At 36.2% G+C, this 14295-nt stretch overlaps 2 protein-coding genes across 3 annotated transcripts; both read right to left on the bottom strand.

Annotated features, from left to right (window-relative positions):
- Positions 1-515: 515 nt before the first annotated feature.
- LOC103403033 (ATP-citrate synthase alpha chain protein 1) lies at positions 516-4310 on the bottom strand. Of its 2 annotated transcripts, none has more exons than XM_008341841.4 (13): positions 4168-4310; positions 3947-4053; positions 3393-3569; positions 3107-3268; positions 2870-2950; positions 2642-2693; positions 2442-2556; positions 2240-2321; positions 1671-1766; positions 1460-1561; positions 1162-1278; positions 935-1051; positions 516-820 (listed from the first exon to the last, which is right to left on the bottom strand). In XM_008341841.4, the coding sequence occupies exons 2-13, from the start codon at positions 4043-4045 to the stop codon at positions 749-751; spliced, it is 1272 nt and encodes a 423-aa protein (XP_008340063.1). In that variant the 5' UTR covers positions 4046-4053; positions 4168-4310; the 3' UTR covers positions 516-748. The 2 variants fall into 2 exon arrangements, with proteins under 2 accessions (XP_008340063.1, XP_008340065.1); XM_008341843.4 differs by having other exon boundaries at positions 3947-4056; positions 4168-4305.
- A 3387-nt stretch (positions 4311-7697) lies between these two features.
- Positions 7698-11836, bottom strand: LOC103403034 (probable BOI-related E3 ubiquitin-protein ligase 3). The gene is made up of 5 exons (XM_008341844.4): positions 11500-11836; positions 11316-11381; positions 9367-9545; positions 8806-9167; positions 7698-8447 (listed from the first exon to the last, which is right to left on the bottom strand). Exons 3-5 carry the CDS (start codon positions 9470-9472, stop codon positions 7887-7889), a joined length of 1029 nt encoding a protein of 342 aa, XP_008340066.1. The 5' UTR covers positions 9473-9545; positions 11316-11381; positions 11500-11836; the 3' UTR covers positions 7698-7886.
- Positions 11837-14295: the final 2459 nt, after the last annotated feature.

The raw sequence follows: 14295 nt of genomic DNA, 5'->3' as shown, positions 1-14295 counted from the left end.
ATGGCTAAGTTTTTTGCTGGGTTCTGCGGCCCATCTGCTATTTTATCGAATAGTACTTTAGATATACAGTTCAAACTTTGCTGCTGAGGTTTCTGGGGTTGAACAGCTTCTTGCTGATTTTTTGAGATATTTACAATAGCAAATTTGGTTTGAGGGTAGTGGTTTGAAAGTTGAATTAACTTGCGCCAAGTGTTTTGGTCTCTCGAATTTAGTTGTTGAAGGGGATTCTCAGATTTTGATTCATTTGTCGGGTCGCTCCTTGGCGCGTTGGTTCATTGATGCAGGATATTAAAAGTATTCTTACTCATCTTCGGGTTACTGGCCTCGGGCATTTGTTTCGTGAAGCAAACTTTGTAGATGATGAACTTGCAACGTCTGCGTATCACAAAAGTGACCTCTAAAGTTCCAGTGAATCTGCCTTGTATTCGGTTGTAAGATTTAACGACCATAGTAATAGTTATCCCACTGGGATCTCTTTGCAAGTTTGTTGTCTTTGAAAAACAAGGATTCCAAAATGAATGCCAACATAAATTTTTATTTTATTTGTTTATTACGGTAACAAGACCATCACACAGCATCATCATGCTACCATTTACCCATTTGCACGTAATAACTACATTAACTCGGTCGAGGATTTTGAAACAACGTAATTGGTACAAGGATTTAATGGAGACATGAAACTTGCCACAAAAGAAATCAAAATGAAAGGAAATGAGACAGTAAGGGTGCAAGCAATCTGAACGATAACTTATGCAGCAGCGGAGATGCACTGAATTGCCTGTTTGCAAATACCGGTCATTGTTGCTTCGGGTCCATAGACCTGCAAGGGAACACAGAAACAGAAGTATAAACGTCAGACGAGTTCTTCGGAATTAAAGTTTAGTGTGACCTCTGCATGTCTGCCAAATCAATGGAATTTGAAAATATTTGGTACCTCAATAGGGAGGCCGATTTCCTCTGCAAGTGCCCGCATTTTTGCAAGCCCCCTCTGGTAGTTAGGGCCTCCTCTCCTGACGTAAAGATGCATCTGTGCGGCTTTAAGCTTAGATTCCTGAGTAGTCAAATATGCCATTGTCAATTTTCGTACTTTGAAAAGATAAGAACAGAACAACATTACTCGCTGAAAAACAATTAGGATTTAGACTAGAAGATTAAGCTCACCTTCTCCTTCAAGGCACGAATAATGCCATTGAATGTTGCAGCTACATCGGTAAAGTTAGCAATACCTCCTCCAATTACAAGGGCTCTCTTGCGGCCGTCAGGGTCAGAAGTTGCACACTGTACAAGGTGTAAGATTAGTATTAAACAACAAAAATGAGGTGCATACGCATGTGTGGCTTGACGTTTGTCTTTTATGAAGAATAATGATGCAGGGTAAAACTGAAAGCAGCATTCTAACATGCACTGGACATAGGAATAGTGTAAGACAATGCTAAGAGTGTAAATGTATCATTCTTACATCAATCACAACTCTGGCGTACTGCAACACCTCCTCTTCATTGGGTGCTCCACTGTATTCGGCGTAGTTTCCAAGCTCATCAGCAAAGCCAAGATCTCCAACCTGACCAAAGAAAATCATTTTGGGTGAGCAATTAATGCCAATGAAAAAAATTGTCAAAAAGCTAAAGGGTTAAAATCCAGTTAAACTTCTAAATCTTATGTACACACACCGTGTCTGCATAGATGACACTTGCACCTCCTCCAGCGACCATAGTCCAAATTCGTCCCTTTGGGTTCAGAACTGTGAATTTCAAAGATGCACTTGTCTGCAAATAAATGAAAAATAAACCTGATAAATCAACAATGGCAGGGCTACTAAAATGCGTGTCACCGGATGATTTGAGATAAACATTACCAATATGAAATTACAATTGACAGACATTAAGGACCAGGTTTCCAATTTAAAGAATGAAGTACATGCAGACCAGTTGACTGGGAAAAGAGGACCTTTATTTCTCAAAGGTCAGAAAGCTCTGAACTCTATAATACACTCCTAGCGACATGCATTTAGATAAACCATAACAGCAGGAATCCCGGCTTTTGGGCTACATAGTGAAAATATAAATTGGACAAACTAAGAATCAGCTGACTTCTTGGTAGTGCCAAGAAGATGCAATTCCTTTCCTAGACCAAAAAAAAAAAAAGGATTTGGAACGTCTAGACACAGGGTATTTACTTGAGTATTAACAGAAAGTATAAATACATTACTCATTTAAAAGTTGAAGGCTTGTGTGTGTACCTTTTCATCTAGCCCGTGAATAAATTTCTCTGTAGGACTCATAACTCTTCCAAAAGGCATTGGAAATTCAATACTGCCCCACCTGGAACATAATAATAATGTAAGGTGGTATTGAAATTGGTACGCTAAAACACTAGTAAATAGCTTGGCATATACATAACAAAACAGAGAAGGTAAAAACAACTGAATGAATGAAATTTACTTTTTGAAGTTCTTGAAAGCAGCAGTGTCATCCAGCTCGCCTCTCATATCCAAAGGATATGGCTTTCCATCAACCAATGCAAAAGGATTCATCTCCAGAAAAGTGAAGTCCAAATCTGGAATAGAATGATAATTAGCAAAATTGTTCTTACTTCTTACCAATCTAGTACGAAATGGAACGACCAAAACTTTTTAACACACCTTGAAATAGAGCAAATACGGCTTTGATAAAGTCCTCAAGTTCTGCTTTGATCTATATTCAAGAATAATACTTGTCAATGATTTCCAATTTAAACTAAAACGAACATGAACTCAAGAGAGATAGCATATGATTGACGCAAGCAAAATCGAGTACATTATTGTTTTTTTCTGGTCAGAAGTAAACTATACAGAAATGATACCGAAATACCATATCAATAAAAGACTTACCTCCAAGGGAAGGGTTGCAACAAGTGGAGCAGAAACTTCTGATGTAAAAGCAACTCCAGTAGGGACAAATATGGTCTTAACCTGCATAAAGTATATTTCTTTTATAAATATGGAACGTTAAGGTAGACGAATAGAGCTCATAGAAGATGCACTTCTAGGAATTTTATCTTTTTATTGAAAATAACAAAGAATAGCGTTTGAATAAGAATTTGGTAACACATTGACATCCAAAAATACCTTATCCCAGTTCTCCTCAATATCAATTCCTCCACACTCGGAGAAGCTTATGCTGTTTCCAAGTCGGTCTGAGACGATGTTAAGGTAAAACTCTTCATTGTGGGGAATGAAGGGTTCAACAATGAATGTTGTTATGGGTCCTTTGCAGCCACCCATCTCAACCTGTAACGCCAAAAGATCAAAACACGTAAGCCAAATTCTCGATTCTTATGTAGATCAAAATCATCAAATACCAAACACGCATAAGGAATTTATGTCTTGACGAAACAATGTGAAGATCAAATACCTCCTTGCCCAGGCGCTCCTTCACAAAGTCGACAACTTGAGCAAAATCAAGATTCAAGGCAACCAAACCGCTCTTCCCACGCTTTCCGAACAACATGTCAGGCTTGACAACGAGTTTGGAAGATGAAAGCCACGATTCCTTCTCCAGCAGCTCATTGACATCGGTTGTTTCGGTAATCTATAAAAACACAATATAATTACAATTTCCAACATAACTTATATTCAGAAACATCAAATTCACTTCTTAATCGGAATCATACAAACAGATTTGTTTTAAACAACCCAATTAAGGAAACCAAAACCCAAACGGGACAAAACCTGATCTAAAATCAAAACCCTTTGAATGATTAAGTTTATTGAGCTCAGATTAGATCTATAAACCAAACCACACAAACCATAATTAGCATTTAACAACAGTTTAACCACATGGTTGTTGTTTGATTAATTTATTAATATCCAAATGATTTCGTTCGAAATGGGGCGCCAAATTATGAAACTTGAAGATCTAAATGCATAACAGAGAAAAAATACAAATCGAAGAAAAAAAAAACTCACCTGGGCAGATTTAAGGGGCAATTCACGGCCGGCGAGCCTCTTGAAGTGCTCCTTCAACAATCTCTTGGAGTCGTACTCTCTGATCTTCTTACGTGCCATTTCTCAACCTGCTTTTTTCCCCCACACAAATAAGAATCAAATCAATCAAAGATCTCAACTTTTTCTGAATTTGATCAAATGGGGATTTGGGTTTTCAGAAATGCAGGAAAATAAAAACTTACCGTTGAAAAATGCGCGTTAGTTGTGATGAGAGAGAGAGAGAGAGAGAGAGAGAGGAAGTGGTTAGGTACAGAGGTAGATGCAGAGCAAACTCACAACTGAAATCCACAAGCCAATGGAGGAGTATATTTATAGCTGCCCAAAATTACAAACGCAAATGTAATTTTCTGTTATTTGGGGGGTCCATTTTTAATTTTGATATTTTTTAGGGTAGGTTGGTGCGGGGTTAGATTTAATTTTTAGCGGCAACTTTACAAACACATGCAGGCACCTACCGATTTGGACCGGGGAGTCTTCGACAACAGCCTGTTTTTGTAATTTCATCCCCCGGAATGATCCACTGCTTCTCGGGATACGGTTGGTTGCTTTTTGTGTGGTGTGCATCACCGTTGATCTTTTATACTTTTCGAGCCTCAATGTCCAACGCCCCTAGCCGTAGTCCAAAAATGGGAATCTAAAATTTGCACTCTTCACAAGAAAAAAAATTGTGCAGACCCTAATCGTTTTTCTAATATTTTTATTATATTATGCTATTTAGAACCTAAAATTGACATACATATGTTTTTTTTTTAAGGATGATAACTAGTGGTAAGTTACGGTTATCCACTTTTCCAAATCCGGATAGACTATGGAGAATTTCACTCTATCCAAGGTCGCAGTCAGACAAACTCAATAGCTCGAAACATAGAATCCGTGACATACATAGATGTGTGATTATTTTCAAACAAAGGGATGATTTTTCTTATTTTTTTTTCACTTAAATCAGATTAGTATACATAATCACCATCCATTACTAACACATTTTAGGAGCACTTCTCAATTTTTAGAAGGGATATTTAGTGATTGCATATGCATGTGGTTTAATATTTTAGTCGAAAGGATGTAGAAGTTCCACCTATGTGTGTTTGAAACTCTCTCTCTTCTAAATTATTGTAGGAAATATTTTTTCTCACCACTCTTAAGTGATGATGATGATCGCCACTCTATCTATTACCATTAAATAAGTTTAAATTTTAAGACACAACTTACTCAATTATATATAAAAGCATCATAATATATAATATTATGGTGTTTTGAGATGGTGTTGCACTCAAGAAGGCCCTCAAAATTTATGTGAAAATGGAAAAATATGAAAGGGCTCTTTTATTATAATATTTGTTTGATTTTTGTATGTTTTTTTGGGGGGTTTTGATGATTGTTACCAACTCCAGTCAAAGGTTTGCCCTTAGTCAACTCTATACAGCAGCTCTTCCTAGTTGACTCAGTTTTGCCTAGTCACGATTAAAGTGTTCATCCTCCCCGTTAGCAACAACAAACATTTTTCTTTTCCGATTGGCCGATTGGGATTTGTGAAGATGAACATATTAATATGATGATGTCTACTATCGTAATTTTAGAATTTGAACCGCTCATTTCAGCACAAACACAAAATTTAAACTGTACATTTTACTTAAGAATTTAGTCGTGAACCAATGAGTTTAAATTTCAATAGTAAATCAGACATCTGGTGCAATTCATCAACCAAGAACAAGAGGCAATTATTTTTGTTATATATCAAGAATAATTGTGGTGTGATTTGTTTAAAACGTGAGACTTTCTTCATTAAAAAAATAAAAAAAAAGTCGTTATCTTGTTAGTGTGCACATTTGAATTATGGGATTCATTTTTTTATCATATTCATAGGTGGACAGTGGACACTGCTGAATAATTGACTTGACTTAATTGTTCTTTAATTTGTCTTAATCAAGCTGCAGCTGCGTCACATACTATTCGACTCAGAATCTGCAGTGGAATCAAGAAAACAAAAGGTTTGACATCTGATATCGATTATGTTTAGGGTTTTAGTAAGCAAGAGATTCCAGTTGAATTCATCAACAAAGAATATATATATATATATATATATATATATATATTTCAATGGACGTGTGAGAAGAGATGATCAATGAATGATGTTTTGAAAAATAAACGATTCAAATTATTAAATATATTACTGAATAGATTATAAAAAACGTATGTAAAAAATTATGTCAAAACAATAGTACCACAAATCCGTTCTCATATATATATAGAAAGTGTTAGCCACGAGGCAGGAGTCACAATCAGTTGGTCACATTTGGCAGCTATTATAAATAAATAGGATCAATAGGCATCTTGTTTGATTAATTAGCTCGGTTGTCATGTGGTTAATTGGGATTAGCAGGATTTTTCTTGAAATTCTTGAAATGAGAAGTTATGTGCCAACTAATTGGAATTTCAGACTGATTAAAAGTATCTGCTTGGTGATTATCGAACATTTTTCCTTGTGCTGAGAAATCTTACGTTCAAACGCTCTCTCTCGTAACATTTGAATCAAAAAAAGTATCCGCATGCCTCTCTCAAGTTTTCAAGACTAAAACTTCATTTGTCGTTCACCAAGTGAAGTATGCTTACTTCTTGCACTAGCTAGTGCGACACTCACGACGGTCTAAACTCAGCCTACGTTATTGATTTTTTTTTTTTTTTTTTTTTTGGGGGGAAAACCCTACGTCATTGATTTGGAACGTTGAAGCTTAATGTGATTGGGTATAGAAACCAAATCAGAACTCAAGAGATCTTCCAATTGCACCTCTGCTGATTGCATTTGGGCTGTTCTGGCCTTGGATGTTTGCGCACCATATTGCTTATTGCCCCATAGCCTTTGGACACAAGAGGATGGCTGGGAAGCCCAGTACTTAAGAAATCAGCTGAAAAGCAGAAGAAAACCGAAAACCCTCTGAATACAATATAAATGTCCCAGGATGCGGTAAGTGGTGAATTATCTTGGTAGTTAGAGTCTTTTTCATCAATCCAATGCGTCCAAGTTCAAACCTTTTCCTTATCGATTTTCCATACTTTAAATATTGGTTTTTATCAAAAAATCAGATCCACCAGAGTCCCAGACCGTAAAGTACGAATTTATTGATGTGTTAATTAGTGTGGATGGCATGGCTGCCCCTGCCTCTGTTGGAGGAATAATGACATGCAGAAATGGTTCTTGTGCTGCTGCTAGGATAGTGGTGGTGGCGGCGGCGGCGGCATTGCCAATATGCCATGCTAACCTGAGTGCTTAAGTGCTTCTCATCCAATTATTAAAGCGGAAACACTATTAGTGGTATGCTGACAGAGTATCGGATGAATTAGATTCTTACCACTTTGTTTTTGTTGTTTTTGTAATGAAGCACTTATGCTCACAATCACTTTTTCGACGCGTGCTTTTATTAGGCGGATGTTTTCCAAAAGGACTTGGATTCTCTACCCTCCCAATTCGGTGCCCTCCCCGTGCCCTCCTGTTTGTGTGGTCATGGTTATTTTATATTACTATTTTTTTTTTGTCTTATTATTTTATAAAAAACAATATAAAATGTTAGCATGAATTAACCGTGACCACACAAAACAGGAGGGCACGGGAAGGGCACCGAAATGGGAGGGCAGAGAATCCAAGTCCTTTCCAAAAAATGCCTCTATAACCCAGATGTGATTTCAAGTTTTTCTATCAAATATAGTAAAAAACGCATTGGAGTAGCAAAAGCGATTATATTGACTGTATAAAACAGTAAAACAAAAGCCTGTAACTCATTTATAAAGACAACTACATCTTCTACATACAAATTTTGATTTCAGAGAGAAAATCACACAGATAATCAACACCTAATCACATAATTTTTTTTAATTTCTTTCCTTTTTAAGTTACTTGCTTCATAAGTTAGGACAAGTACACTTGGAAGCTAGCAGTTTTCATTGACTCACAAACAGGGCAAACATTGACAAACCCATCACAGTCCTTACATAAACACAGATGCCTACATGGCATCAACAAGGTCGACACCTCCTTGGCTTTGCATGCTCTGCACGTTCTCGAACCCGTTTGCTCCTTCAACCCAAGGTAATTCTTCGACACGGTTTTCGCTGGTCCAGCTGGGATAGTCAGGTAGTTATTTGGATCGATGTACGAGGCAGCATCGTCAACTTCGCTGTCTCCAAATCCTTCCTTCCCTTGATCGGCACCCTGTGAAATTGCTTGCTGTAAGTCGCTCTTCAGGACATTTACCACGGACTCATTGTACTTCGCCCTGTAGTGCCAGTTTTGGGCTTCCACAGCCACCTGTTTTATTCTATCCACCAATTCTCGATTCTTCCGGTTCATGTTCTCAATTTCCAAGTCTTTCTCGATCATCTTTTTGCTGACACCTTTCTCTATGGCAGCAAGGAAGGAAGACATATGTCTCTGCTTCATGTCCCGAACTCCCTTTGCCAAGTGTTCCTCCTGTTCGATGAGCATCCAACATTAGATTTACATGAGCAACTAATTATAATATGATGTCTACACACAGAAAAAAGTTAACACCCCATGACCTGTTCGAAATTTTTAAGTTCTTGGACGATATGTTATAGCAAGAATGGACGATATGTTATACCATAAATAGCAGCCATCTTTAAAACATAATATCTGTACGAAGTTAGATTGGAATTTCAAATTGTATGAGAAAACAGAAAAAAATGAAGTTGCAAATCTCTATTCACAAATCAAAATTATACCGATTTTACTCCAAAAGACATCACATATCAAACCATAAGCTGGAAAACGAGAAATATGGATATTTGTGTTTGAAGATCACAAGTACCTGAATTTTGATGTATTGATCAAACTCTTCCTTCTGTCGGTCCAGCTCAGTCCTAATATTGTCACCCAGGGATAGGATCATTGAAGGTGCTGCTGTCATACTTCCACTTGCAGAAGTAACTGATGAGTTGCGCTCATCGTCATCATATGATAGCCTTAACCCCGTTGATACAGCGTTTGGGTTTGGAATGCTAGCTGAACGATCAGCTTCATCAGGACAGACATTATAGTTCAAAGAAATCTGAAGCTTCTGCTGTCTTGAGATATCTTCCATTTCCCTGTTTCGTTTATTAGGCCGAAGCATGGGAGTAATATGCTCAGTTCCAAAATAATTTACAGGATCAACGTTACATCCAGCTTGTACTGCAACATAAATTGAAATTTCATCTTCTTAAAGACAAGTCGAACTATAAAAAATTCTAGTAAGGAAAAATGATGCTCAATAAAGATTGAGTTGCAAGATAAGAACTTTACATGAATGTGTAGAGATGATTAAAATCAATGAATCTAAATTAATTCTAAAGTTCTTATCGGAACAAAGAATGCAGACACAACAACTTACCATTTCCAAACAGCTGTAGTTGACTTGAAGCATTTGTCGGATATGGGTAACGATTTTCATCCACGAAAACAGGAAGCATGGGGTTACCACTGTTGCCTCCCAACATCGTATAAGGCAAACTAAACTACCTCAATTGTTTTCTTTCGGCGAAGGTTGGAAAATAAACAGCAAGAATCAACCTGGAAAAGGGGAAATTTAAATCTTGAATTAGAACTAGTGGGCAATGGCCAAGACAAGGTTCTTTGAAGGATCTCTAGCAACAGCCAGTGTGCATCAAAAAATAATCAAACCAAATTTTATTTTTACTCGATTCAAGAAATAATCATCCAAAAGGCATATACAAGGCTCACCCTTACTATAGATGGCTTTTTCTATTATTAAGTATATTGAGAGACCAAGTTACACAGAACCACGTCATTTCATCCTTTAGAGCAAGTGCATTGTGAAAATGGGCTTCTCCACACAAATTAGGATATTCTCTTCACAATAGTCACATATTAAAATGCTTTATCGTAAGTTGGTAAGTGGGTACATCATGGTATAAGAGGCGAAAACAATGTTCCAGAATATGCATGAAAAAAACACAAAGCAATGAAATAGTTAAACAAAGTTGGAAACCACATTTAACTTTACTTTAATTGAATAGGACGCTTCAACGGTCGGTCTACAACTTTAAGTAAAACTTCAATATGGCTTTTCTGTTCATATCAGAAACCCTTATATTCCAAATGTGGGAATCTAGGAAACACTAGAGAGAGTATTAACTCTAGGGATGAGGATATCCGTTATTCATAATCTACAGCCTTTAAATGCAATATTGATTCTGAATTAACATAAACCGTATTATGCCAGTAAAAAAAGGACAACCCTTCACATATTTGGCTAAAAAGTGATTCACAATTCAGCTTGCATCTAAAGTTATTACATCTGTCTTAACACGCGTCCTGTTGCCCCTGAATTGGGTCAAGCTATAATGAGTTTGATTGTGTTAAACTAGGCATCAAGTTCAATCTACAGCCAAAATGGAAAGGAACTAGGGTTCTTCTCTTCGTTTACTACATAAAAACTCAAGAGAAAGCATGTCAGTGCACGTTGTATAATATATACATAAGCATTCACAACATAAACCTCTAAACCAGTTGCATCCAACAACTTTGATGATCAAAACAAAATGCTTCAATGCATCACAATGCAGCAAGTCTCAATATTTTAAATCAGCTGTAAATCTAAACACTGTAGCTTCAAATTATGATCGATATATTTCAGGAAAGAATGAAGTCCTTGTCATCTCCTATCAGTGGAGTTGGAAACAAGGAAAACTGAACATTACTCAAGACGTGACCCGAAGGGAAAAAACAAAAGCAGCCAATAAACGTAATCACACTTTCAGCCATTCAGTACTACGGTCAAGTGGTATTCCTCTTCACTTGGAAGTGAGAGGTCTTAGGTTCGAATCTTGTGGATGGCGAATTCGATACCAAATTAGGCAGCCCATTGTGTGGCTTAGCCGATAACATCGACCAACAACAAATGCAATCATAGATAGACAACATTCACACATGCGGTAAAATCAGAGCATATCGATGATTCCAAGAACGAAAGACACAAAACGAAGCTAAATCAGCAGGTGAATAAATTGGATGTGCTACAAAAGAGATGGGATTGATATGCCAAGCGGTGCTATCATATTCAACAGAGAAAATAAATGGAAAACTCCTATCTAAGTTAAGAGGTTAGGAAAATCCTGAAAAATATGGAAAGTCAATAAGATACCCATCTCAACAAGGAAAAAAATGCAATCTTTTAGATCGTTTACAAAAAGAATTCAATGCCAATCTAATCTCCTACTGAAAAGATTATTCCTTTCCTACAAAAATTAGCTAAAATCCACAAAAAATCAATATCCCAAAAAAAAAATGTGCAGCAGCATCGCAGATAGAACAAGTTACCTCAATATTCAAATCCTCTTTGATTCAGTCTCAAGAAAAATCGGTGCTTGCCCAGAATCCCAGATCCTGCAATCACATGCCAACTCCAATCAGACTCAAAAAACAACCAACAAAGATTTATTAAAAAAATAACATCACAAAAGTTCCAAACTTTAACAGGAAACAAGAAAAAGAAGATGACTACCTCAAGAAATGCGCTGCTTTTTCGATAACCGATCGTTTGGGGAATGATGTTTAAGCTGCCCAGAAGGAGTGAAATGCAAAACCCAGAAAGGAAAAGGACCAAGAAGTGAAATTTGGAAGAGAAAAAGGGAGAGGAAGATCTGGAAAATCGAAACCGAAGAGATTAAAGAATGGAGCTATTGTGGTTTGGAAGAAGATGGAGGATCAAGAATATTATGGAGAAATGGGAGGAGGATGGATGAGAGTGGGAGAGAGTGCCCAAAACCCAAAAACTATTATTTCAATCCAAATCACACACATATTCGGTGCTTGTGGTTACGCAAACGGATTGCCGTTCTCTCTCTCCCTTTATTTTTGCAATTTTCGTTTACTATCAAATTTCCATAAATAAATAAATATTATTTTTATGCATGATAATTTCAAAAATAAAACATCCTACGCTGATACCATAATGTTATTTTTTTGTATGGTAACTGATAAGTTATATTATATATTTACCCATATCATATTTATTTCAAATTCACGACTTATATTATGCTACGTAAAAACTTATAAAATAGATATTAGCGAGAATAATTGATTATATTTCAATTTATTTTCTCATGTTCATGAATTATGTCATTTCGGAGTAAATAAACCTGTCATATAGCATAGAGAAACATAATCTCTTTAATATATGGATAAGAATTAAAAATAAAACGTTTTTCTATTATTTATTTTTATTTTTATTATTTATCTTGAAAAAGTTCATCTCACTCCAAATGCAACCGTTTGAAAAAAATAAGTGGTTCACTTGTGCAGTTCACCGCACTAACTCGCTTTACCGCCCTTGTTATTTTTCTCTTTTCCTACCACGAATTACTACCTTATTTATTGACAGTTCCTTATTTACTTACCTTAATTACCATTTTTTACTGTTGCAGCTTCACCTTTTTACCGCCCTTATGTTTTCCTTTTATTTTCCCACCGCAAATTATTACCTTATTTAGTGACAGTTCCTAATTTTTTTTTTTGGGAAACGACAGTTCCTAATTTACTTACCTTAATTACCAACTTTTATTGTATGGCTGTTGAGTCCAAGTCATAAATTTAATTAAAAAAAAAACCCTAAAAATATTTATAAGAAATAACGACGGGTTCGATCGATGATAACGGACCAAAAAGGTCGTTTTCAAGACGAAGATGCAATTCATAGTTGGTAACAAAGACAAGGCAATTTGGTAAAACAACATAGCATTTCCATTTGGGCGTCAAACAAAATTATTACATGGGTTGAATTATTATGATGGGATTCAATAATTGGTGACGAATTTCATACCCTTAGTTCACACGACACATCCTATGTTCGGTTTTTAATGTTGATGAATCACACGATGGTAACTTAAAAGATACTTAAATGCCTCTCAGCCTCCAAAAAGGTAGACTGCGATGGTAAAACCATCTTTGATCCCCTTTTTAAGAAAAAAATATTATTATTATTAGGATGGGGTACACATTATCTGTCGTGTGGCGTGTGGGTGGGTGGGTAGAATTAGAACGAGAGCGGGGGGAAGGGGGCCATGGATCAGAAATTAGTTGAAAAATACTAAAGGCGGGGGAACAGGGGAAGGGGGTGTGGGTGGGTTGAGGAAGTTGGGGGGTACAACTACAGCTTTTAGTTTTGGCTAGCTCATGGCTGACTGAGTGTGATGGGTCCCACAGAAGAGCGGACCCCACGCACCCGCTTTGTTGTTGGCTTATCTGCCTCATCCCATACATTTCTCATCCCTTTTTATTTTTGTGGTTACAGTTAAATCATGTTAACATTTTATATTCTTATTGTTTTTTGTCTTATTATTTCTATAAAAAAATCAATATAAAATGTTAACGTAACTTAACGGTGACCACAAAAATAAAAAAAGATACAAAGGGTGTAGGATAGGGGGGGCAGAGAATCCAGGCCCGTTGTTGACGGGTAATTTTGGCGGGTGAGCGGACAGACGAGGAGCCATCATCTCATCAGCATCAACCGCATCATTCACGGAATTAGAGAGTAGAGACGCAACGGAGACCAACCACACCAAAATATTTCCATATGAATGAAATAATTTGTTAATTTCAAGTTGCGTTTAGAAATTTTTTTTTATAACGGTTGATATTTTTATGAAAATATTAAAAAAATAGGATGAAGTTCAAACTTTACTTATATAAGAAAAAACTCTTAAGTTTGTGTTAAAATTTTATCGTCGATATTTTTGACACATCTGTTAAAGATTGGAAAAACTCTTATATTTAGTCTAAGCCGATATTTGACAATCCCTAAAGTTTTATTTTAAATTTCTCTCATTTCTGTTGAAAGCATATCAATATTTGATATATCCGTTTATATTTTCACAAATTTGTATATCGATATTTTGCATCAATACTGATATTTTAAACACTGATTAAAGAGCCGCCCAAGTACTAATTTTTTGTACAAACCAAAATTTAAAAGAATTCGAACTTGAGAGTATTAATTTGATGACGCGGGCTTTTGCGAAGTTGAATACTAATGGTTTGGTTGCCCAGTCATGACACCTTAGCAAGTTTAAAGACTAGTCTAATGCAATTTGTTAATTATATGGATACCAATTGTATATTGGCCATTTAACCAAATCTGAACCAAATTGTATAATCAAACACCAAAATAAAACCAAATCAGCTGTCCCATTACAATTATGATACAAAATCAACCCATATGGTTGAATTTCTGTGCTTTGAACATCCATTTTTTAAGAATAAATGAAATCTTTAAATTACAATTATTTAGAATGAAGCC

The sequence above is a fragment of the Malus domestica genome, chromosome 16 (genome assembly GCF_042453785.1).
Source record: "Malus domestica chromosome 16, GDT2T_hap1".
Lineage (NCBI taxonomy): Eukaryota > Viridiplantae > Streptophyta > Magnoliopsida > Rosales > Rosaceae > Malus > Malus domestica.
Note: the sequence above shows the minus strand (reverse complement) of the source record. Positions and strands in the feature narration are given on the sequence as shown.

Bases quoted from the DNA above. Each gene is read 5' to 3' on its own strand.
- LOC103403033 (XM_008341841.4), bottom strand. From the start codon at position 4,045: ATGGCACGTAAGAAGATCAGAGAGTACGACTCCAAGAGATTGTTGAAG. The intron at 2,322-2,441 runs GTAAATTTCATT...ATTATGTTCCAG, and splicing joins GCTTTCAAGAACTTCAAAAA to GTGGGGCAGTATTGAATTTC. The intron at 821-934 runs GTACCAAATATT...GTTCCCTTGCAG, and splicing joins AAATCGGCCTCCCTATTGAG to GTCTATGGACCCGAAGCAAC.
- LOC103403034 (XM_008341844.4), bottom strand. From the start codon at position 9,472: ATGTTGGGAGGCAACAGTGGTAACCCCATGCTTCCTGTTTTCGTGGAT. The intron at 9,168-9,366 runs GTAAGTTGTTGT...TTTATGTTGCAG, and splicing joins ACTACAGCTGTTTGGAAATG to TACAAGCTGGATGTAACGTT. The intron at 8,448-8,805 runs GTACTTGTGATC...CTCATCGAACAG, and splicing joins ATCAATACATCAAAATTCAG to GAGGAACACTTGGCAAAGGG.